This window comes from Rhineura floridana, chromosome 1, assembly GCF_030035675.1.
Source record: "Rhineura floridana isolate rRhiFlo1 chromosome 1, rRhiFlo1.hap2, whole genome shotgun sequence".
NCBI lineage: Eukaryota > Metazoa > Chordata > Lepidosauria > Squamata > Rhineuridae > Rhineura > Rhineura floridana.
In genome coordinates, this window is record NC_084480.1 from 207,132,975 (window position 1) to 207,157,971 (window position 24,997).

Here is a 24,997-nt window from a genome sequence, read left to right on the forward strand (position 1 = left end):
CGAGCATATAACACCTGTTCTGGCCAGCTTGCACTGGTTGCCAATATGTTTCCGGGCTAGATTCAAAGTGTTGGTATTAACCTATAAAGCCTTATACGGTGCGGGACCATGATACCTTGCGGAACGCCTCTTCCGATATGAACCGGCCCGTGCACTACGTTCTGCTACGAAGGCCCTCCTCCGGGTTCCAACTCACAGGGAGGCCCGGAGGGTGATGACAAGATCTAGGGCCTTCTCAGTGGTGGCCCCCGAACTATGGAACAGTCTCCCTGAGGAAGTACGCCTGGTGCCAACTCTGTTCTCCTTCCGGCGCCAGGTCAAAACCTTCCTATTCTCTGAAGCATTTTAAATTACACTGATTTAATTTTAAAAATGTTTATTGTGTTGGATTGTTGCTTGTATTTTAGTATTGTTTTGTTATTTATTGTATTTTTATGCTGTTTTATGTTCACCGCCCAGAGAGCTATTGCTAGTCGGGCGGTATATAAATTTAATAAATAAATAAAATAAAATAAATAAGTTTTCATTGTCTGTCTTCTCCCAAATTAAAAAGTCAATTCCCCCCAAATAATCCTGGGGGAGGCTGAAGCACAGCTGTAGGGGGGCAGCCACAGCCTGTGTTTGTACTTCCCTTAATTCCAATGGAAAGTTCCATTACGCTGGAAGGCTTTGCATGAAAATATATAGGAATAAAAGACCGCCTTTGCAAACGGACCCTCAAAAGCTGGAGTAGCTATGGTAAGCTGGGGGGGGGGGGGTTATTTTATTTATTTTATTTTATTTGTTGAATTTCTATACCGCCCGACTAGCATAACTCTCTGGGCGGTGTACAACAGAGGAATATAAATATACACAATAAATGGGGTTCATTTCCCCATTAAAAAAAGGCAAAAAGAAAGAAGCCTGCGGAATTTGATGCCCTCCTTATCAAGCTGCCGCCCGAGGCAAGGGGGGGGGAGGAGTCCAAGGCACGCATCTTTTGCAAACTGAAAGTGAAAAGCGGCAGGGAGTGCCTGCTGCGCTCGGGGATCGTTTGCTTTTGCCTGCAAGCTGTAACTGGCGGCCCGGCCGCGACTGAATCGCGGTGATGGAGGAGCCGCAGGAGTTGGGGAGAGAGGGCGCTGAGCGGGTCTCCGCGGGCGATCAGATCTCGCTGCACAATTTCTGCGGGCGCCTGTCCGAGCAGCTCGTGCAGTTCCACGCCATGCGCCTGCGGGACTCGCTTTTCCTTTGGATCGGGGAGAGCCCCGAGCTCAGCAACCTGGCTGTGGCCATGTGCACCCCTCGCGTGAGTGCCCGCAGCCCCTGCCTTCTCCTCTGAATCCGTGCGTTTGGGGCCGGGGGAGGGCAGGCTCGGTTACCTTGAAAAGCAGGCCCGCCTGAACATTGCGGGACGGGGTGGTGGCGGCGGAGGTGGCTTGGAACGAGCTTAAAATTTGCCCGTGCAGGTTTCTGCGCAGTTGGTATCAGTGGCTCCCAGGAGAGGCTCTGGCAGGGCTGTGTTGGTTTGCAACGGAAGGGAATCGTTGGGCAGCCCGAACTTGCGCGTATGAACTCAGAAGTGACTCCTCCCCCCCCCCGCCATTTAAATCGGCTTCTCCCCTTCCCTGGGGAACCATGCAGAGGCCTTAAAAAAAACAAAACACACACAACCGGTGGACTTCTCCTAAGAGGAGCGCTTCAGTGGAGTCTTTAAGGTAGGGAAAGCCACAGGAGTCTTGAAACAAATTTATGATAGCCTCCGCCTTCATGTCATGGCCCACAGTCCGCTTCATCAGATGCATGAAGTATATTCCTCAGTTTACAAGGATGGGGGGGGATGCAGGGGAGAGGGAAATGAAAGGCAAAAAGAACAAAGAGGGAGATAGCTTCTGCCCCGGCTCTGCTCCATGGTTTTTCTTAGGCCTGTCATAACTCTTCGCTTTGTCCCCTTCACCATCTTTGGAGGTTCATGTCTCCCTAGTACGGGGGGGGGAAAGCCTGGCTGGGGGTCCAGAGTCTGTAAGTTCAAATCCCTGCTCGTGCCTCCTGGGTGTCAAGGGCCAGCTAAAGATCACCCCCACAGTGAGTGGCTCAGGGGTTACATGCCTTGCCACCTGTGCAGCCATAGGCAAGCTGCATAGTCCCAAGGAGCCTGCAACCCCCACCCTACACTTTTATGGCAGTAGGACCCCCCTGGACTCAGATTGGGGCACAGAACATTTCCTGGACTGACAAGAGGCTTTATATCACGGAGGAGTGAGTGTATCTACCCTCTCTTCCACCATGTAGGTGAGAGGTGGGGAACCTTCAGTCCGTGGGCCAAATGCGGCCCTTCAGGCCTCTCTAGCTGGCCCTCAGACTGTCCCTAGGCAATATACCTCACCAGTCTGTTCTGCACCCTCAAGTGCTTTCTCTTTGAAGGGGAAAACTTTCATAAACTCAGAATCTGTGCAGTTGGGCATCACCTGCATGCATGATGTGCAGGCCTACTCTTGAACCATACAAAAGATGTCACTGACTCTGAAAATTACCAAACTGCTCAGATGCTCTCCCACTATATTTGTTTATATTTTGACTCCAGTCTCATATATGCCATATATTACATGCAGTGCTCAGTGGCCTTCTGGCCAAAGGACTGATCGGGCCCACACCCCAGTGCCACAGAATCTGGCTCTCTCAGGCTGTTTACTGGGCTTGTGCTGTCAGTACGGTAGATAAGAATTCTTTTAATGGTTGACTTAGGAGTAATGGTTACTTAGACACAGTTTTCAAATGTTGGCGGCAACATATAAATGGCTCAGTATGCCAGGGGCAGTAACAGCAGTTCATATGATTTTGGTATCTGCCACCATGTTCCAAGCATCTCTCTCTTTCTTTTTGGTATGTGCAGGAGATAAAGAGTTACTTCTAGAGGATGGAGAAAAAATTCACCAAATCTTTGCTTTGTTTCCAGGACTCCATTCCAGCATCTACCTTACTCTTTGGCAATGCCTCTGACAGCACCTCCAATTCATTAGCCCAGAGATTAGGTACGTGATTGTGTGGGTCTTTAAACCTGTAGCGCAGGGGTGGGAAGCCACAGGTCTGGGAGCCAAATGTGGCTCTCTAGGCCTCTCTGCCATGTCCCTTGGGCCTCTTCCCAGCCACACCCACTCTCCCCAGCCCTACTTTGCACCCCCATGAGTGTTTTGTGCCTTGTTGGAATGCGTCCCCGAACTCTGAAAATGCTTTTTGCTTGGCTGGCTGGAGGACCTAGAGGGGTTTGTGTAGAAACTAAGGTACTGTACCACAGCTAACATTTCTATTCATTGCTCCATCCACTTTTGGCACTGGCATGTGTGGTGCCAGCGTGGCGTAGTGGTTAGGATGTTGGGACTACGACCCAGGAGACCAGGGTTTGAATCCCCACGCAGGTGTGAAACTACCTGGGTGACCTTGGGCCCGTTGCTGCCTCTCAGCCGAACCTACATCACAGAGTTGTGAGGATAAAATGGAGAGGGGAGAACCCATGTCTGCCACCTTGAGCTGCTTGGAGGAAAAGTGGCATGTAAATGTAAGAAAAAAGAAAATAATAAAAAAGAAAATGCCTTCTCCACACCAAAAAAGGTTCCATCCTGCTACAGAAGTGCATCTGAATGGAGGCAACCTCTGTGACAGTGGAAGATATTATTGAAAGCATCCCTTTTATTCTGAAATATGCAGATAGTTTACTCCATTTCCCCTTGATCCTCTTCTTATTCCCTCCTCGTCCTCAATTGTTGACCCTCAAATCTGTTTCTGTCAACTGTAGAAGTGGGCATGTTCATTCATTCATTAGATTTATAATGGTCAATTGACCAGCCAGGAAGTGGGCATGTATTTTTCATTACTACTGCATCTCAGCTACTTGATTTTTTTGCCAGGTCTTTCCAAGAAGGCTGACGGCCATCTGTTTTTGTTTCAGCCAGCAAGACTAAAAAACAGATTTTTGTCAGCTATAATATTCAAAACACAGACAACAGCTTCATACTACTTGTGGAAAACCGAATCAAGGAGGAAATGACAGCTTTTCCAGACAAGTTTTAGCTTTGCATTGTTGTAGCATATCTGTATTTTTGTTTGTATGTCATTTTTTAAAAATAATAATAAAGAACATGATTTCATGTTTTTTCTGTCACTGAGTGAAGTATATTAGATAGCATTTGCTTTTGTTTAGGTTTCTTGAGAGAATGTATTTTTGAAATTGAAAGGAGGCCAGCTCACATCAGTTCTCTGGGTACTAACTGGAAGCCTAGAAGCAGCAAGGTTTGGCTAAGATTGCCATCTGCTGGGTGTGCTTGGTACTGCATACATGATTAGAGAACTTTTCTCTCTACTTCCTACTTTGGCCTCATTTTCACTTCCAGCAGATTACAAGGTAAACCTGTTTTAGGGCTGTTGAAACAGCTAAGGTCTTCTTAACAGGAATAATGGTTCTTTGAAGCTTGACTTCTTTAACTCTGATTATATTTATTAATTGACACACTTGGCTTACAACAACACTAAACTCTGCTTCTACAAACTGAGGAAAAGGAAGGGAATAAGAGAAAAAAGGCAGGAAAACTAGTTGCTTTCACTTCTCATAATATTCAATAGGGGTTACATAAAAAGATATCCCTTTAGGCCTCTCTATGTGTTGCACCCAAACCATTCCCCTTAAACAGACAACAAACAGTTTCAACAAGGGCAGTATAACTTCGAATGTGTGGGCTCAGGCAAGTAACTTATCTTCTTGACCAGCCTTTCCCAACCAGTGTGCCTCCAGATGTTGTTGGGCCACAACTCCCATCAGCCTCAGCCAGCATTGCCAATGGTCAGGAGAAATGGGAATTGTGGTCCAACACCTGGAGGCACACTGGTCGGGAAAGGCTGTTCTTGACAAGTCCCCATCTGTCAAAAAGCAGATGTCAAGGAGAAGGCTTGACTGCCTGTTTTCTATGTGCATGCTTTGTATTTTGTTTGGAAAGCATTCAGTCAAGTGAGCCTTCCCTGCAATCTCAAATGGCACAGTCCACTACAGGTTTACCTCTTCAGTTGCATTATTTGAGACAATCAGTCCCTTCACCAATCCAGTCTAGCAGGAAGGAGAAACTGAACTGCATCTGTGAGAGGAAGCACTGCTGGCATCAATCCAGTGCCAGCTCTGGAGGAGTCATTTAGTGCTTCTCTTTGCTGTTTCTGTTAAAGCACACTTTCCCTGTTCTTAAAAAGGAGGGGGAGGTCATTTTACTTCTCCCAAGAACAACAGGAATAAACAATGTCCAGTATTTAATAAAAGGATAGATAGATGCTGAAGATAATTTTTAAAGTATTTGGTGAGGTACTTTAAATCCACCACCAGAGATTTAATTAAATATTAATTATGGAGACATACTCTCCCTGACTACATGTTTAACAGAGTGGCATTTCACACGGATCTACAGACTTAACAGTTCACCTTTGATAGGAACATAGGAAGTTACTTTACACCATATCAAACTACTGGTCCATCTAGCTCAGTATTGCCTGCAATGCCTGGCAGTGGACGCTCCAGGGATGCTTTCCCAGCCATACCTGGAAAAACCAGAGACAGTGTGGGATCTTCTCCAGGCAAAGCATATACTCTGCTACTGAAGGTATAGTTGTGGGGGAGCAGGTCTTGTTATGGAACCACAACACTGATGTTTTGGCACATTTTCAAAACGTACTTTTGTGTACCCAGGGGTTTTATTAGTCTTTAATTCCAGTAAGTTGTGTTAATTTGCACCCTACTTGGTTTATCAGCTGCACTTCATTTTTTGTATTGCGATTTTAATCTTTTATGAATTCCTGTACACTGCCTTAATACTTAATATAGAAGTATCTATATAAATATTTCAGTTTTAAAAAACCAACTAAGTATTGGCTTAAAGGAGCTTTTGAAGCAGAGCCATGGCAAATGGTGTACAGCAGGCAAGACAGGGAAGCAAGAAGTGAGGTTCTAATGGGGCAATGTCTTTATTCCTGTACATTGACATACAAAGTTGTTCAGTAGGTACAGTGGATGTAACATCATGCAGACATTTAGCTTTTAAGACTGTTCTTCAGTAGTTGATTTTTAAGCTTGTGCTATGAAGAAGCACCAAACTACTTAAGAGTTTTTTAAAAAAAACCATAGAATAACAACGATTAGTCAACAGAACTTCATCAAACTGAGGGGAAATCTCACCCACTACAGACATAGCACACTACATTCCCAAAAAATGTTTTCACACAATACATTTAAAAATGAGGTTTTGTTTACTTTTTTTTAGTGTGGAAGATCTGCCACACTTAATTGGTGTCTTTCTGTCCCAGCTACAGTTGCAACTTGATATTACATTCACAGTTCATTTTAATGGCACTTCTGAGTTTGGTGATTTTTTCCCCCTTTCATTTGGCTTTAGGAACTGGCAGCATAAATGAAACACTTCCAATTAATAATAACTTAGCCAATAACTCGTATCCCTCCCTATATAAGAACTTGTTTCTGTGATCATCAATAAAATGGTTTTCTACCCTATCTTTATAGTGTTTTGTTAAGATAAAATTGTTATAGAAAACATTTTTAAACATTCAAGCCTGACTTTAATGCTGTTAAAAATGGTTTCCAATAAAAAAAATTCAATTCTAAATTAGAAAAGAAAAAGCCAGACAAAAGCGGCTGATCTAAGCTCATTGAAAGGAAAAAAAGGTCAAAGTGGACAGTACATTTCCAGCGCTTTGTTGGCAGGGCCGGCTCCAGGCATGCCGGGGCCCTTGGGCATCAGCTTGCCCTGGGCCCCGGCGTGTGTGCGCATTCAATGTTTGCGCGTTCCCCCTACACCCCCACCTACCTGTCTCCTGTTTTTTACTATTGCCATTAACCAAGATGGCGGCTGTGGTTTCCCTAAGGGGATGAAGTCTCTGCTTCCATCTATGTTGATGGCACACGTGTGTGCTATGCGTGTGCATCTCTGCCATCAACTAAGATGGCTGCAGGGGCTTCAGTACTTTAGGGAAACCGCGGCCACCATCTTCATTAAGGACAATACTAAAAGGCAGGAGACAGGTAAGTAGGGTGTGTGTGGGGGCACAGATCGTGGAAGGGGAGCAGAGGGGCCGCTGAGGACCCCCTGTTACCCTGTAGCTCCAGGGGCCCTCAAGCCAGTGCCCCACCTGGCTGCACTTTAGAACTGGCCCTGTTTGTTAGGATGAACTTGAGGCCTTGTTCCAGTTGGTGGGGCTTAGATATCTTATCTTCAGGCTTGGCAACTACCTTATTTTCCTGAACAGGAAAGACTGGTTGATTTTTGATCACTACTCCATAGGTTTTTATGAAGCCTACCAAATGTTATGCACCCATCCTGAATCACCTGGCGATCAAGGGATATCAATCCTCCACCTGCAACAGCCACAGTCTTCAGCCAGCCCATGTGCAAAAGCTGGTCTTGCAATTGCACTGCCATAAGCTGAATCGGCTTTTGGCACACCACCGACACACGCCGAGTATGGCTTGTAGAGGAATACAGTAGGGCCCCGCTTATACGGCGGGTTCCGTTCTGGACCCCCGCCGTAAAGCGGAAAACGCCGTAAAGCGGAACCCCATTGACTTTAATGGGCCACATCGCGCGAAAACGGCGCAAAATGACGCGAAAGAGAAAAAAATAGCTTTAAAATTAAAAACGAAAGCCGCCGCATCAGCGGAACGCCTTAAAGCGGAACGCCGTAAAGCGGGGCCCTACTGTATCAGAAGCTGACCTGAGCAGAAGATGTTAGCATGCACACAACACCTTTGCTGCAGTCTGTCATGGCTAGAAGTCAGTATAGATGACAGAAAATCATGGCTGCTACAGACTGAGGTTGTAGTGACAATGGTCCTCATTTTCCCATTAAACCTGCCCCTTATTTACCAGCAGGGAAAATCATGGCACTATGTATTTGGTCAATGTCAGATTATTACTTTTAATAGGGTGTTTAAAAAGCTACCTTCATGCAGTCATGAACAACAAACAATGAACATTACCACTAAAAATATACCATTGTATGATCTAGCCCCGTCTCTCATTGTGTTTGGGTGATCTTTGAAAAACCCTTTTCTGCTAAAGAAAAGGAGAACCAATCAGGTTTTGCGGAATTCAGGCTGGAGATAGACAACTGTTTTTAAGCAGAGATGAAGATGGTATAACTGGATTCTTGTTTGGGATGTAGAGTCATTTCTTTTCATCTCAAACAGAATTTTGACCATCTTTGAAGGATTTCAAAGAAACGACAAAACTTGTTTATCAGAGACCATAATAGGATGAATTTGTACACCATGGCCAATGATGCCCTTATCATACCTACAACCTTTCACAAAACATTGTATGTATCCATCCTCACCACCACACCCCATTTTGCTTGTACACTATTGCAGAGCCTTAGAAAAAACTCTACAAAGTGAAATGCAAACAAGTTCAGCGTTTCCCAAACACTTTTCAAGCTTCCAGCCCTCTGGTAGTGTGCTTGTTGCATACTGAGGCCAACAGAAGGCCTAATCAAATGACTGACAAGTTGTGATACACAGTTCAGGCCTGTCTTAATTACCACAAAAGTTACTTTGAATGAATTTGACAGTCCAGAAACTCCTTGTTCATACAAAGAAGTCAACATCACAACATTATAGTAGGCTGTTAACAACTTGCAACCTATTAAGCTTCTGGGCTGTGTTCTGATATGCATTGTGGAGGTATCAGCAAGTACTCTTCACAAGTTATGCAGGACTGCAGTAGAGCAGATTCAGTAGTAGTCTTTGCTAGGGTTGACAATTTAGTACTAGTCTTGTCCATTGAAACTTGAATCAGTTATGAACCATGAGGTATCAAGACAAGTACTGAAATAATTTTTAAAATATCTTCAGTACTATTGCAATGGAAATTATTGGAGATCTTTGAACTATCAAACAAACTGTAAGATAAGCTGGGAACAAACTAAAGTACAGATTCCAAAAGTCAGTCTTCCAACAAAAATGAAAGGGGGGGAAGCAAAAGTTTAAATTTACATATATAAAAAAGATATTTTGTTAAAAAAATTACCAACTGCTCCCTTCACCTTATATAGGCCTTTAAATACATTGCGACACACTCTTTTGCTTTTTTGTAAAGTTAAAGAGCATCACATCAGAAAAGGAAAGTAGAAAGCACAGCAGGTGAAAGAAATGAGCACAACAGGAACTTGAATGATATTAAAATACAATGAACTTCACAGGCTGACAAGTGGTCAACATGATTTGTACGCTATTCTAAGATTATATGCAAAGAGACAGGGAAAAAATCTGTTCTGTACCACAAGGATTGCAAAAGTGCTGTGTGTTGGCCTGGAGCTTTTGCATGTCCACAACCAATTCTCTTCTCTCTCATATTCTCTTTCTCCAATGCTTTTCAGGCCTCTACTCTTGTTTAAAAACAAATATCAAATTTATAATTCATAGATTTTACTAGAAACACTAGTATGTTCCTGATAATGTCGCTCGAAGCATTATATAAAAGGCATTACACAAATTTGGCACGTGAACACTGCACAATTAAAAAGGCCTTATTTTTCAATGTAATGTTGTAATAGTCTGGGCATGAAGAATGGAGAGAAGTGGCGGCCATTTTGTTGTTGAAGCCATACAGTTTATTTGAGAGTGTAAGAAAGACGGGGCTTGAAGTTTTTTAACAAGTTCCACTGAGGTGGACACAGCAGTGGCACTTCAGGGGGAATATATATCACTGAACAATCCAGTGTTGTTTCTTTTTCTTAACAGGGTTTGAGAAAGATTTCTCCAAGTGTCTCATCTTCTGTACGAAAGTTACCAGCTTTACAACAACATCATTTTTCTTCTCAAGTACATAAATTCTTGTCTCTTCTTCAGGTCCATTTTGCTCTCCCAGCAAAAAGCCAGCACTGGAGGCTGCACAACTGGTTATATGACAAGCAGCCTTGTTGGCTTAGTGCAGGTCACAGGAATGCAAAAAGGAGTCTGACAGAGGAAGAAAGAAGGAACACAAGTAAGTTAATAGACAATATATAGCACAAAGAAGGGTCACGCCAGGGAGGAAAGCACAAAAAATGAGCCCTTTCCCCACAAATGCAAGATATACATCAAACAAAGTGACAGTCAAACAATGGCTTCACACGTCACCACACATCTGGCTGCTGCATTCATTTAAATGGCTGTACCACTGGGCAGTCACAAATGCATGGTCCAAGTGGAAGGGAAAGAAGTGGGACAGTTAACTATATGCACAAGAGCCACAATGTCAGAACGTCCTTGCACAAAGCTAGTTCTGTAAGGCTCTTGCGGAAACAAGGCTTAAGTAGCCAACATTTGCCTGCATTAAGACCATTTAAATTGCCAGCACAAATTCTTGCTAGCTTTTGGAGGAAGGGTTTTTTTGGGGGGGGGGTGGCTTCATTAATACCTGATCCTAAACAAACACATTTTATGCAGAAACAAGCCCGGTTGAATTGCAGTGTAAGTTGCTTCCAAGTGCATTTAGGAAAAAGGTATGTGTCTATTTTCAACCTATGGGGCCTATGTATTTCTTTGGGGGAGGGGGGATGAGAAATCCTACAAGAGCACTTGGGATTTTATTTTGGTGCACTTAACGGTGGCCATTTCCCATAAGTTTCTCATTAGAAAATGGCAACCAGCTGACAATATGCAAACCTATTCTTGAAAAACTATTACAAATCTCATACGGAGAACACTCTGGCCTTAATTAAACTTCCAAAGAGCCTGCTCTTTGATTATTCCCCATCTGCTCCACTCCTCTTCCTAATCTTAAGCTTTAACCTATCATGTCAGTTCATTTATGACGTATCACTCATTTTCATTCATTAGAATGAAACAGTCTTTGAGGAACAGGAAGGGCTCGTGGCTGAACCTATGTTGTGACAGTCAGAAAACAGTCAGGAGCAGATAGTCTAGTTGCTCCTGGACCAAGCATGTTCAACTCTTAAACCCTTCTGGCCATCTTTTCCCCTTCCCAAATTGGAAACATTCTCCTAGAAAAACACTACCTTATAGTTCCTAGACCTGTTAGTTTAAAACTACTCAGTGGTAAACAAGGCTTTACCTAGAGTAATGCACTTTGAAATTGCTTATCGCTGTCATTAATAAAAGCTTGTAAGAATTCTCTATAAAGAGATATATTTCTGTTTTTAAATCCACACAGCTGATCACCATTGGAAAAACCTTAGCTTGTTTGTGCAGTGATTTGTTTGGAACTGCAACTAATACGTGGACTCCTCTACTTTTAAGTTTAGAAAACAGCTTTTAAAAACACACTACAGCTCACTAACCAAACTTTTATTTCTGCTGCCTAGAATGGAGTTGGAATTTTAAGTGAGAGCTTTGTACACACACTTATACAGTAGGTAAACCTGGGCAGCGGGGGGGGGGACTGGATTATCTGGCGAGACAGAAAATTTGTTGAACCTAAAATGTCAGTAGTCCATGAATGCATCATCACAGCAAGAAGATACTTCATTTCTCCAACAAAAACACAAGAGACGATAAAAAGCAAAATGAATCCCATGATTTCTTTCTTGGAATGGCTGCTCTTATTGAGAACAATGCAGCTTCATGTTTGTAGTCAACAAAGAAGAAAAGGGAATAAAGTGCTTCATGGGGAAAAAAATCATGAAAATAAATAGAAACCTTTCATGGCTGGACAAAAAGAAAAGTTCTGATGGGTGATTATCTCCAGCCAGATTGCTTTGAAAATGCATTTCCCCTCATAACTGGTTCCAAAGCAATATGCACCCCAATCAGATTCCTACAAGAAGTGGTTTTAGCAGTAGAGTCCAATTCCCCTGTGTATCTGTCCCTTCAGATTCACGGGTCTGTAAATGTTGTGTGGAAAGCTCTGCCACACCTAAGTGCTTCTCCCCCAGCCCACTACATAACCTTCATCCCATTGGCAGTGACGCTCTCAGTCACCCCATCGTTCACGCCTGCTGAATCGTGCAGGCCAGAGTAATCCTTGAGTTCGGAGTTTGTCAGCAGCAAGGGCTGCTCCCCCTTCTTGTGTGGCAGGAGAGGCTGCCGGGTGTAATGTTCACCATCTGTAATGTTCTCCGGCAGGCTCTGGTTTTTACTCTCAGGCAAGAGGAGGATACAGATGATGCAAATGAGGGTGCAGCAGGCAAAGATCACATGGTGGAGGAAGTAGCCTTTCTGGTTGTGGAGCTCCATGATGGGTGCCGTCAGCATACCAAAGCCGGCACTAGCCTGGACAAGGCCAAGTCCACCTCCCCTGTGGAAACAGCAGTTTTTAAAAACATCAATGAGTTTTGTTACTGATTTACCAATTTGTATTAGCAACGTGATGGCATCTTAGACAGATCAGAATCAAACAGACAGGTGAAAGCATAGCAACTGCACCCCCTCCAAAAGGTATTACTTCACTCATACGGTAACTTCTTTCAACAGCAAGAAAACCCTAGGCAGTTTACAACAATTACAAGATTACAATTAAAAAGTTAACAGCAACAGTTACACACATTTCATTGAATACACTGTCAAAATACACAGAAAACAGAAAGGCCGAAACCAAGCCTGGCTATACCAAACCTATCATGCCAGGCAAGTTCTACAGCATGTGTGGGGAACATGTAGCCCTCCAGATGCTGCTGTACTAGAACCCCCATCAGCCCCAGCAAGTATGGCCAATAGCCAGGGATGATAGGAGGTATAGTTCAGGAAAAAAAAAATCTGGAGGGCCACATGTTCTCTACATCTGTTCTACAGAAATGGCCCTCGTGTTTTTTCTGTTCCAAACTGCAAATCATGCTCTCTCCTGCAGCATCCAAAAAGTAGTCCTTACCTCCATCCTTTCACTAGAGGGAGACAACCCCACTGAGAACTTACTCAAACCTAAAGCTTAATTTGTGTCAAAAATATGGCGTCCAAAATAAATTCATCCTCCTGGAATAAGAAGGTACATTAGCATTCTTCACCCTCAGTTCCCAATTCAATTATTACCGTGACAGCCTTTTGCCTATCTTTAGCAGGGGGGAAGGCACAAGATGGACTGTAGCTCAGGTTTTGGACTAAGAAGCTGGCCTCCTCCTCCTAGGCTTTGCACAGGGTCTATACAAGTATAAAGGAGCAGCTGGCTGGTGCCGCAGAATAAAAATGGGTAGAGTTTGAATGGTGCACTTCAAGGTTATCTGTACTTGTGAGGAAAACACTGAGATGAGTTCTGAGAAATTAATTATATGTCAATAACACCCAATTGTGTAAACTATCTTAGTTTTTAACCTGCCCATCCCACTGGCCCAAAACATAACTACGCTTAACATACATTTGAAAAAAGCAGAAGAATAAATTTTCAAACCCATGAAAATCCAAATACTGTATATGTGGAGTAAAAAGTACCTCATTCAACCCAACACTTACTATTAAAAATTAGAAGAGACAAGGAAATACTATACAGCCACATGGATTTTTCACATTCCGCCATTCTGATGATTCCCATAAGCTCATTTCAAAACAAAACCTTACAAAACTTATAGTCTTGAACTCAGAAACGCTCGCTTAACAACCCTCTCAATTTTTGTGGTGATACACAAAACAGTCAGAGAGAATTGAGAGTTCAAAGTTTAAAAAGAGAGAAAAAAACCCCAGAGCCCTTTTGGACTTTTTTCTATCAGAGTTCTCATAATCTGTTGAAATTCATTAAAAATCAGCTATGCTCACAGAGTACCTGTAACCCTATTACTGACCTTGCCCCATACTCTGACCATCTTCTGCAGTTTAAAAGATAAAAAATGCCTGACTGATTTTTAATTAATTTAAGAAATTTTGCCTTGAACTGAATTATAGTGTCGGGCATGCTCAGTAAGAACCTACTGTCAGTGTTCTAAAAGCCAGACTCACAGCTGCTTGGCTTGGCTAATCGAGGCCACACCCACACCAGACTTTGATTTCACGTGAGACAGTCATGGCTTCCCCCAAAGAATCCTGGGAAGTGTAGTTTGTGAAGGGTGCTGAGAGGAGACTCCTATTCCACTGAGAGAGCTCCAGTGGCCAGACTGGTTTAACAGTCAGCCACTCTGATTGAAGGTCTGTGAGGGGAACAGGGCGTCTCCTAGTAACTCTAATCACCCTTCACTAACTACACTTCCTAGGATTCTTTGAGAGAAGCCATGACTGCCTAAAGTGAAATAAAGGTCTGGTGTGGATGTGGCCAGGGACAGCTTTGGTTTAAATTTGGGTGGGAGCCTAAATGTGCCTGCTGTAGAATAAAAAGGTGGGGGAAATGCTGAAAAGCAACAATACTGTTCACAATGTTTTCTTTTGGAAAGGAAAGGGGCTTCCCTTTTGCCCAGTGCCCACCCACCCAATCTCCTCCCCTCCCCTTCCTGCCCCTCCCCCAGGTCAGTGTTGGACTACAACCTGGGAGACGAGGGTTCGAATCCCCACACAGCCATGAAGCTCACTGGGTGACCTTGGGGCAGTCACTGCCTCTCAGCCTCAGAGGAAGGCAATAGTAAAACCACCTGTGAATACCGCTTACCATGAAAACCCTATTCATAGGGTCACCATAAGTCACGATCGACTTGAAGGCAGTCTATTTCCATTTTCAAAAATGATTGCACAGAAATAAATCCCACTGAACTCAAAAAGTATTCAAATGATCAAACCCATCCTTCCTTCTCCTCCTCCTATCCCCTCCCTCTTGCCCCTTTTCCCTCCCCCTTCCTTTGCCCCTCCCTCCACCTCCCCTTCCAATCCCCTACTCCCTCTCCCCTTCCTCCTCCCCATGGTCAGTTTTACCTATCTTAAGCATTATTGCACGGGAGTAAATCCCATTGAACTCAATAAGCATGCAAATAATCAGACCTGCCTTTCCCTTCCTTTCCTCTCCCTTTCTCCTCCCCTCTTCCTTGTAGGGCAGTACAAAATCTCAGAGAGGAGGTCAGGTGTCCTGCTCCCCTGGTGCATTCACTATAGCTGCCCAATTTCCCTGCTTTTTAAAGTTCGATAGAAATATCCGTGGGCTATAGGTACGTTCTTAAACCACAAGGGTTTTTTTTGCCTATTAGTGAATTACAAATAAAACTACTGTGATTATACTGTCTAGTTTAAATTTGCACCAGTTCATCAAGTACAACCTAATAGCATCAACAATTGGAAAAGGAAAAACTTCTGCATGAACAGCTTGTACAAAGGACAACCACTCACAATGGTCCATCTGTCTTTCATTAGTGAAACTACTTTTTATCCCCAGCTAGCTTAGAAACTTTAACTTGTGAAATTCTCTGTATTATCACTAGGGAGCAGCCTTTCCTCAGATTTATAGATTTATTTAATGAGCAGTACAGAACCATTTATTCTGTTACTGAAAAAGACATTTTAAAGTTACAATTTTTTAACATCTTTCTCCCTCTCTATAATTCTTAATATTTCTCTTCCCATCATAAATCCTAAGCAGTCATTCAGTCAATAGGACTGACATCAGATTAAATAAATCTTAGCTGATCAACTGGATGAATTATAGTTGATTGATTAAATGTGCATAAGTTTGCAGATGAAGGAATTAGTATTTCCAAGAAAACTGTACTTTGTTTTCAGATTATGGCCACTCCCGCCATCCATGTCTAGAGAAGCTTCAATGCAGAGAAATCAGACCTACAAACATTATATTCACCCCTCTTTTATGAAATAACATTTTAGTTCTACATTTTGCTATGTGCACAGAAATTTCCTAGACCCATAAGACTGCTTACTCGGGTGTGTTTTGCAAAAACTTGCTGATTACTAAACATTCTTTTCAAAAGCTGAACAGACATTCAACATCCTGTTCTTGTCTATTCTTGCCACAGTTATGAGAGTCCAGCCATGAATGCTTATCCAATCAAGTTTCAGAGAGCTGCAGTTCTATTGGAATATGCAAAAGTAAGCATTGTGCTACTAGGCTAGTAAACATGACATGAAGAACTTAAGCACCCACAGCACCAGGTGTCAAGGAAGTGGCTTGGTGTGTGCAACATAGGCACAATCACTCAGTCCCTTCAGTACGTTCTAGCAGTGGCCACCAGTTTTAGCTGCCAATGCATATCAATTATATTACTGTCTGATGTAGATGACTAGAGGCTTTTGCACTAATATAGGAGGTTGTGCCAACACTGAACAGAGCAGGCCTATTCCATCTCCTCATTCACTGTCTAGCAGCAGCTGTGGTTGATGGATGCATATGCCTTCCCTTCCTTGGCCGCTACTCAGTAGTGATGTACAATAGTACAGTGCAAGTCTGTACAGCAGGTGCACCTGGATCCCAGGACTGGTTTCCTAAGAAAATTCCTCCTCCTTATTTATAAAGAAAAAACATTTTAGGGCACTTCCTCAAGCTCTAGCTTGGTTCATTCACATAATTCCCTCTATTTTTAATGTTCAGGCTGCAAGTGCCTTTGCTTAGGTAGCTAAGACAACCATACCCATGCACAAAAGAGATGCATTAGCAGGCCTGGGAAAACCTGCTTTGGAGAACCTCCAGGGTTTGCAAAAGTATAAACAAATCTTATTTTTAAAAACCTAGTGAAACTCAAAACACCCCAACGAAGAATGGGTGTGCTCAATGGCCATGGGATGCTGACTGGCTGGATGCATGGAAAAGCATGTGGGAGGGTGAATACAACAGAGGAACTCTGAACAGAAGCACTCCACACTTAAACTTCTTTGGGGGAGGCAGTTCCCACTTGTGTCCCTGTCCTTTTCTATGGAGTGTGAATTTCTCTTCTATTGAAACTTTACATTTAGCTTGGGGTAAAAGCAGTAACTCAATAGGCTTTGTTATTGCTTGGGGCTGCTGATACTCTTTCAGCTTCCTTTGATACTCCTGATTCACTCTCTTGCACATGCAACAAACCAGAGGTTCAGCTGATCATGGGACACAGACCCCTATTGCTGACCTTCTGTTCATTGCTGCTAATCTTCTGCAGGTTCACAAAGCGGGCAAAGGGACAAACAGATGATCCAAATGGAAGGAAAAGAATTATGCTGGCTTCTTAGCCAGCCTGTGGATGTATCCCCCCCCACACACACACACAACACAGTCTTCCTTCCTGTACCACAAAAAAAAAATCTCATTCTGTTTTGTAGTCTCAAAAACACACACAGTTCTATCAACAAGTTTACTGCAGGAGGATTAGGTGTTTCATCTTGTTATGTGGCTGAAAGCTGCTTTATAGATGAACTGCTTGGCATAAGAATTAGAATTCTTTGCTGATGCCTAAAGCGCTTGGCAGCATGGAACCAGAAGAACTGACCAGAATGAAGTGATCAACATACTAAAAATGTCAACAAATGATGTCATATCAAAGAGCCTCCCCTCCACAGCTTTCATTGATGTTGTAGTTTCTGGGAGCCAAAACTCATTCTGGATGCTTGAATTTGCAGCTATCCACAACAAGACTTGTGCTTGTGACAAAGAAAATAGAAATTCTAATAAATGCTACTGACTGCCCTCCCGGCTTTCCTTTTTCCTTTTTGTTGTTGCTTTATTTGAAAAGGCTAAGCACTAGAAAGATTTCCCTTAACTTCACCTTCATTTATGACACTCTTAAAAATCCAACTGATGCACCAAGGTTAACTTAAAAGGTAATAATGTGTTTCTTATTAATGCCAATAAGAACAACAGAATGTTATACCTAAAACCAATGCTATTTTATTTAGGGCTGTATCTCACTCATAGTAGATGAATGAATAGAATAGAATTAATGAATAAAGTAGAAATTAATGAATCTAAGGTAGTTATGTTTAGCAACTTCAATGGGTTTACTCTGAGTAGGACCAACATTAGATACAACCTTATCCCACTTTTCCTCATCAGAGCTCAAGGTGGTTAGCAACAAAATTAAAGTAATATTAATAAACAGTTTATTTAAGACAATGTCTTGTGAATTTATTTACTTTTTTAAATGTTTATAGCACTTTTCTTATGTTCAAAGTATGCTCTCTCAAGAATCCTTACAACAATCCTGGCAGGTTGGACAGCATTGTTATCCCCATCCCCATCCCCATATAGCAGATGGAAGGCCTAAGTATAGTGACTTGACCAAAATTCCACCTAGCAGCTAAGGTCACATTTGAACCAGGAGCTTCCCAGCTCCTGGCTCAGCCTCTTAGGGCCAAGCCAGATGTGATGGGGGAGACATGCAATTAGAGCCTGCAGGCTGAGTTCAAGAGTGGGAAAAGGACACTAGGGGAAGAGGTGGCTCCTTCCATTTTACAGGGTGTTTTAATTCTAAATCATTAATCTAAAGCTGCTGTTAGCCTGGGGGGGGGCAGACGTTGTACCTGGATTTAATAGAGGCTTCAAGGAGGAAGAGGGGAGGCAGTTTAATCAGGGAAAGACCACAGGAGGAAAGGATTAAACAACCTCAGCCAGAGCACCAGTTCCCTGATCTAAGTAGTTGGGACTGCTAATCAGGAAAAAAAATGGTGAAAGATCTTCCTTATCGGTCTCTTGCATCACATCTAAGTTTGGCTCTTACCTGCTACTATACAAGTTCTCAAGCTTACCACCACCTCCAACTGGACAGAACCCATAAGGAACTTGAATCAGTAGCTACAGCTATAGACCAAGCAGTGATCAGGAGCTGGCTTCTGGAGTGATACAACCAAATTATACAACTCTACCTTTATTATTATTTTAAAAAATCATCCCACTATTTCTCCAAAGAACTCAGGGCACATAGTCCACCTGCCTCTGTATTCTCACAACAACCCTGGGACAGAATGGGAGGTGACTGGCCCAAAGCTTTTCCACTCCATTTTAATTCTGTAAAAAGTAAAATGTATGACACAATCAGAGTCCGGCAGTACATGTCAAGTGCAGTTTTTCCAATAGTAAAGAGCAGTGGTCCACCTTGCTCAGTATTGTCTACCTGAGTGGTAGCAGCTCTCCAGGGTTTTAGGCAGGGAATCTGTCCCAGCTGTACCTGGAGATGTTGGGTACTGAACCTTGGACCTTCTGCATGCAAAGCAGATGTGCTACCACTGAGCTACAGCCCTTCTCCATTAGGGGTTCAAAGTGTGGTGTAGCAAAGCGTTCCTTAAGAAAATGTGGAAAGCCATGACCCCTTAAAAATATGCATCTTGAATGGCCTAGGACCAGGGAGACAAAGGTTCAAATTCCGACTTAGCCATGAAGCTCACTGAAAGAGAATCTAAGCCTTCTTATGCTGGGCTGGGAGGGGTAGGTTGGAATGAGCGGAGGTGCCCCTCTGTCCAGCAATCCTGGCTGAGCTGGCCTCTTGCTGGCTGCTGAACATGTGAATGGACAGGAGGGATGCTGCTGGGCTCCCCACTGGCAGGAGCCAGCAGAAAGCCCTGAAACAAGGCATTCTCGCCCTCAGAATGGTGATCTAGCCCATGATCGATTGAATCCCAAGCTGATCTCACCGCTATCATGTGATGGCATGGGGCCCAATCTGGGCCCACTTGCTGTGCCAACTCTTACTGTCCCTCCTTCTCCCTCGGGCATCTGAGTAGCAAGGCTGTGGATTTGGCAGTGCCACGCCCCATAAAGCCCGGCCAGCAGGAAGTGAAGGTTTGGCTTGCACTCTGAGTGTCACAAGGATAAAACTGGCGGAGGGCGAACCATGTATGCTGCCTTGAGCATATTGGAGTAAGGGCAAAATAAAAATGTAGTAAATTAATAAATAAGAGTGCCATTGCAGAGGACAATAGGGACAGTGGCTTTAATTACTTTCAGCTACAACAAAGCTACCAGTTTTTCTCTGGTCCACTTTACATGTAAAAGCAACTGCACAGACACAAATGGTGGGCTGTGTGCAAAGCTGCCATAACAAACAACAACAATGCTCTCTGGCAATTTTTGGATACATGATGCAGCAATCACAATAACATAAAAACGGGTCTGAACAATAAGGTGGTTTAACTCTTCAGACAAATGTTCTCACAGCAGCAATGCAAGCTGCTGAAATGGCAGCGCAGGCTGTGTGCACACTGTAGATATATGAATCATGCTGGGGATCTGGGAGATAAGTCAATTAACTTGATGCAGGGGGTGTGCATGGCCTAGTACTCTCCATCCCTTCACCAAGGAGTCAAAAAACATGATTGCTCAATGTGTCTGGTGTGTTTTCTATCAGCAGGACCGTGGCGCATCGGGAGGTTTTTAAACACTCATTTCCTTCCTTGCTGCAGTACTGATGAACTTTCCTGGTAAAAATTGCTATTCTCCCTAGAATGGAAGCTACCATTACTGCTACTCATGCATTTCATGTATCATATAATTGGGCCCAAGGTGGCCACCCCGAAAGCCAGTAGCTGACTGGAGTTCTAAGGTACCAGCGGACTGACTGCCTTGTACAAAAATAAGACTTCAAAATGTCTCCCCTCCCTACAGTGAGCTTTTCATTGCCATACCTTATTACTGTTGGTGTGATTTCTGCACAGAAGAAAACACTGAGACTTCCAACTGCGTGTGATGAAAACATACCCACGATGGAAAATGCAGTAGAGAATTTGTCCTTAATGGTGTCACTCATACCTATTAGACACATACCAAAAAGAAAAAAAAGTTTATTTCTTTCCCATTAATAATTATCAACATACCTCTGATCAAATACTATTATATCTAAATAAAACCAGTCATTTATTTATTATTTGTAGTTAGAGTTCGCCCTTCACCAAATGGTCCCAGGACAAGTTACAAAAATATGACCATTAAAACAGATAAATTCCAATAAAATAATAAAATAAAACCACAAAATTAACCAATGGCAAAGTTAACAAAACAGCTGCACAGAACGCACAGTAATGCAGGAGGAGGGAAAACATATATAGCGTACATTATATAAAAAATGCTCAATAGTCTCTAATAGTCTCTATTTGCCCTTCACGGGATGGTGAAATAGAAGAACAAGAGGGTGGATAGTTCCTCACTCTTTAACTGCATACTTGTGGGCAATTATTTATAAAAGCCAGTTCCTAGCATTCTGTCACACACTTGTGTGACCAAGCAACTGAATCAAGGGCAAGACCCTGCAAATAGGAGCAGGATTGATTCTTGATGGCTGGGGTTCACCAGGGGCAGTAAACAGGTCCCATACCAGTGGCTTCCAAAGTGAACCCTTTTCCTTTCTTTCACATAAGCAAAAGAAAGGCCTATGCAGCTGTTTAAAATGTTTTTTTGAGTAGCCAGTCATTTTAATGATTGTTTTTGTATTGTTTTTAAAGTGTGTTAATGTGGTTGTACACTTCCCTGATGTTTTGCAAGAGGGTGGTATATAAACAGCGTAGTAAATAATTAAATAAGTGAATAGCAGCCATTAATTCCTATGGAGAAAAGTAAACCTGCCATCCACCCTTGACATTGGATGACCTAGCCCTTGCTAGGGAAGTAGAAGGGCAGCAACTTTCAGGAGAACTCAAACCTTCTTCTTAGTATAGCTGTGTTTATACTATATCCAGTTCTCTTTAGGCAGTTGCAGCACAGCCTCATTATGATAACCATGTAGGGATGCTTGAGGAATTCAGCGTTTTGTGCATTCCAATACAAGCTGACTGGATCCACAACTCCTAGCCTAATGTGTGGCTCAGAACTTAGCTACCTACCATACTCCTAAAATGCTCTGATGAAGTTCTCAGCTTATAAAACGTATCTAAATAATTTAGAAATGCACATTGTGAGAGAAAGCATGCTTTAAAAATTCATATTTAAATGTGAATTTAAATTTTGGACAGGTTTTTAAAAGGGCTTTTGGGATCTTTTTTTTACAAATTAATGCAGACAGAGGACAGAATGGATATATGGGCAAACACCGACTGGAAATACAGTAGGGCCCCACTCATATGGCAGGATAGGTTCCAGACCCCCGCCGGAAAGTGAAAACTGCCGAAAAGCGGATCACCTGTAGTGCGGGGGTCTGGAACCTAACCCGCTGATTGCGCCAGAGGAGGAGAAGATCAGATCTTCCTCTCCTCAGGCATGATCAGCTCAAGCGGGAGTCTGATCGCGCCAGAAGAGGGGAAGATCAGCTGTAGCATCCTACAGCTGATCTTCCCCTCCTCCAGCGCGATTAGCTGGAGTGCGGGAGTCTGACCGCCCCCGAGGAGGAGATCAGCTGTCGATCAGCTGGAGTGTGAGGAGCTCTAGCCCCCCCTCCAGCTGATCGCCCCGCTGGCACAGTATTAGTGGGACGCTAAAAAGCGGGGCCCTACTGTAGACTGATTTATCCATCTATACCACTCATGGTCCCTGTAATAAGTAAAGGCTTGTAAGAATACTACTAATTTATACAGAAGCATATGAGAGCTGGCAGGCCCAGTGCCAGCAGGTGGCCAGGCCGAGGGCCCCTGCTGCTGAAAGAGTGGAGCTCCTGCTCTGTGATCCCTGCTAGCATCGGTTTGCAGGCTGCCACCAAACGGTGGCATGATTTGTGGAGCAGGTGCTCTGCTCTTCTAGCCAACAGTACCCCCACATGTGTGTGCAGCTGGCGGGTGCTTAAATACACCCAGTCACTTCACCTTGTGCGTCAATGTGCATGCCTGCCATCACCCAAGATGGCAGGCATGCGCACTAATGTGCGAGATGGCACAACCAGGGGTATTTAAGTATGTGTGCATGCACAAACACACACACACAGGGCTGGTGCCCCAGGGCCCAAGGTGGGCTGGTGCACAACTATGTCTATTACTTGATGACAGCAGCATCAACAACAGGGACTTAGATGAGAATGAACCACCAAGAAAGAATTTTTGCATCATCTCCTGACACCTGAAACCACAATATATTTCAGCTGATTAAGTTCACACATTCAGCTGCCAGTCATCAAGTGCAGCAAACTCAAGTGATGTATGAACTAGCCTGCAATCACTCCTGATTTTCCCAGCACAAAGAGGGAGCCACTGAACATTATTTCCTAACAGTTTGAATATTCAGTATTAGATAAGTTCTCCCACTTATCTAAATGTAGGATTACTTGCTTCAGACATTCACCTGGTACGAGAGAGGGTGGGGAGGAAAGAAGAGTGTGAGCCGAGGTGAAGATACATTGTGGACAGAAGGAAGTATTGTCAGATTAATGTGGCTCATGAAAAATAAATTACATTTGAAAATGCATTTGAAAATTGTACCTGAGTCTGGAAGTTGACTGTATTTTCCTATCACTGGATTCAGAAGCACAAATGTATTAAAAGATGAGAAAAAGAGAAAATGGACAAGTAAGAATACACAGAGGAAAACATGACAATTAAATGCCAGTTATTCAAAAAGTTAAAATTAAATCACACCATAAAATAGCCCTTTCACCCACCCAACATATTTCCTCTTCAATGCTATGAGAGGGTGGGAACATTTTTTTCTCCCCAAACTGCCTGACAGGGTACGCAATTTTCTGTCCAATTCCCAACGGAAAGACAGAATTCTAATGAGAGATAACAATAAAAAGCACAGTGGTGAAGTATTCTAGGCGTACAATCAGTGCAGACTAAACAAAGGCCTTTAATGCTGATAATGAAGGGAGAACTTAAAAGAAGAGTCACAATTGGTTGTAATACTCAGAGGGGGTTCATTAGAAAGCAAAACCCTGAAACATTTTTTTACCTCAGCATTACTCAGCTAAGTTGTCTGTGCCAAAGCTCAACAATGAGTGAACAGATTGAAAAATTATTCACAAGCTACTTGTGGCCCATGTATTTAGAACACACCCACACACCATGTTCAATATGAACAATGAAGAGATCTTTAATTCTAGCATAAATCTGGCACCTGGGAACTCTGGACATTTTTACTACACAGAATTCTAAAAGTTCTCACCTAAAGACCTGTTACAAGTCTCAGGACTCACAAATCTGTGACCGTCATAAATTGGGACCCTCCTCTACATGATTTTTGTATATCTGAGCCATTTCCATATGAACAGTCAATATCTTCCTATATGATAAAAATATAAGCCCTCACACCACCACATCATCATGAGGTGTGACATCAGGGGCTGGGTGAGGTGGCAAAAAACACAGGGCAAGTGGAGGAGGTAATTGGCGGCAGACCAAAGGAGGCAATGCAGGCCACAGTGGTGGCAGTGGTGTTGGAGGAGGCTGTGTAGGCCGGAGTGGTGGCGTCGATGGAGGCTGTGGCAGCAACGACAGAGGAAGCCACAGTGGCATTGGAGGCTGGCACAGGCTGCACCAGCAGTGCCCGAGGAGAGGGAGACAGAGGTGCAGGTCCTGCAGGCCACAGTGGCACAGGCCCAGCAGCACTTGCAGAAGCTGTGCAGGCTGCAGCAGCAGCAGAGGCAGTGGCACCAGAGGCACCACAGGCTGCAGCAGAGGCAGTGGCACCAGAGGCACCACAGGCTGCAGCAGTGGCAGCAACAGAGGAGGCCACGGTCGCACCAGAGGAGACTGTGCAGGCAGAGGAAGAAATTGTAGGCTGTGGTGGTGGTGGCAACAGCAGCGTAGGCAGCATAGGCCACGGTACTGGTGCAGAGGAGGCTGCGCCAGCAGCGCTAGAAGTGGCTGTGCAGTTCACAGTGGCAGCAGAGGAGGCAGCCCTGCAGGCCACAGCAGCAGTGCCAGAGGAGGCTGCGGTGGTGTGGGAAAAGGCCGTGCAGGTCATGGTGGGTGGGAGGGCTGTGGCCTGTGCCTAGGCGGGTAGTAGGGTGGCGGTAGCAGTGGCCCAACAGTCAAGGTAAGCAGGTTGGGGTGGGGAGTATTGGTGCCTGGCGGTGGGGGGTTGAGAAAGTCCCTGTGTGTCCCTGTGTGTTTTGGGGGTGCCTGGATGTGTGTGTGTTGGGGGTGGGGAGTTGGGAAGTGATGTGAGCAGGGGGCCTCTGCCCCCCTAGCAGGGCTGTGGAATCGGTATACCAAACCTTCGACTCCGACTCTATTTTTCTACTGCCCGACTCTGACTAACTCCACCCAAAATTGCTTCCAACTCCACAGCCCTGGAAAGGGCTGTAAATGTCTTTTTAAATTGGAAGCTCTCATAGGAGCATTTTTATCACTGCCTGAATA

The 24,997-nt window shown here is 43.8% G+C and overlaps 2 protein-coding genes across 5 annotated transcripts in view; one reads left to right on the plus strand and one right to left on the minus strand.

The window, feature by feature from the left end:
- The first annotated feature begins 974 nt into the window (after positions 1 to 974).
- PSMG4 (proteasome assembly chaperone 4) lies at positions 975 to 4,124 on the plus strand. 3 transcript variants are annotated; one of them, XM_061590920.1, is made up of 3 exons: positions 975 to 1,288; positions 2,936 to 3,011; positions 3,885 to 4,124. In XM_061590920.1, the coding sequence occupies exons 1-3, from the start codon at positions 1,088 to 1,090 to the stop codon at positions 4,022 to 4,024; spliced, it is 417 nt and encodes a 138-aa protein (XP_061446904.1). In that variant the 5' UTR covers positions 975 to 1,087; the 3' UTR covers positions 4,025 to 4,124. The 3 variants fall into 3 exon arrangements, with proteins under 3 accessions (XP_061446904.1, XP_061446922.1, XP_061446912.1); XM_061590938.1 differs by having other exon boundaries at positions 978 to 1,288; positions 3,930 to 4,124; XM_061590928.1 differs by having other exon boundaries at positions 984 to 1,288; positions 3,926 to 4,124.
- A 1,828-nt stretch (positions 4,125 to 5,952) lies between these two features.
- Positions 5,953 to 24,997, minus strand: part of SLC22A23 (solute carrier family 22 member 23) — a 147,166-nt gene continuing 128,121 nt past the window's right edge. For both annotated transcript variants that reach the window (XM_061590951.1, XM_061590961.1), the window contains 3 exons: positions 23,117 to 23,149; positions 20,405 to 20,528; positions 5,953 to 12,260 (listed from right to left, as the gene is read on the minus strand). In XM_061590951.1, the coding sequence (XP_061446935.1) occupies positions 11,903 to 12,260; positions 20,405 to 20,528; positions 23,117 to 23,149 (515 nt within the window). In that variant the 3' untranslated portion in view covers positions 5,953 to 11,902. The remainder of the gene's footprint in view (positions 12,261 to 20,404; positions 20,529 to 23,116; positions 23,150 to 24,997) is intronic.

Bases quoted from the DNA above. Each gene is read 5' to 3' on its own strand.
- PSMG4 (XM_061590920.1), top strand. From the start codon at position 1,088: ATGGAGGAGCCGCAGGAGTTGGGGAGAGAGGGCGCTGAGCGGGTCTCC. The intron at 1,289-2,935 runs GTGAGTGCCCGC...CTTTGTTTCCAG, and splicing joins TGGCCATGTGCACCCCTCGC to GACTCCATTCCAGCATCTAC. The intron at 3,012-3,884 runs GTACGTGATTGT...TTTTTTTGCCAG, and splicing joins TTCATTAGCCCAGAGATTAG to GTCTTTCCAAGAAGGCTGAC.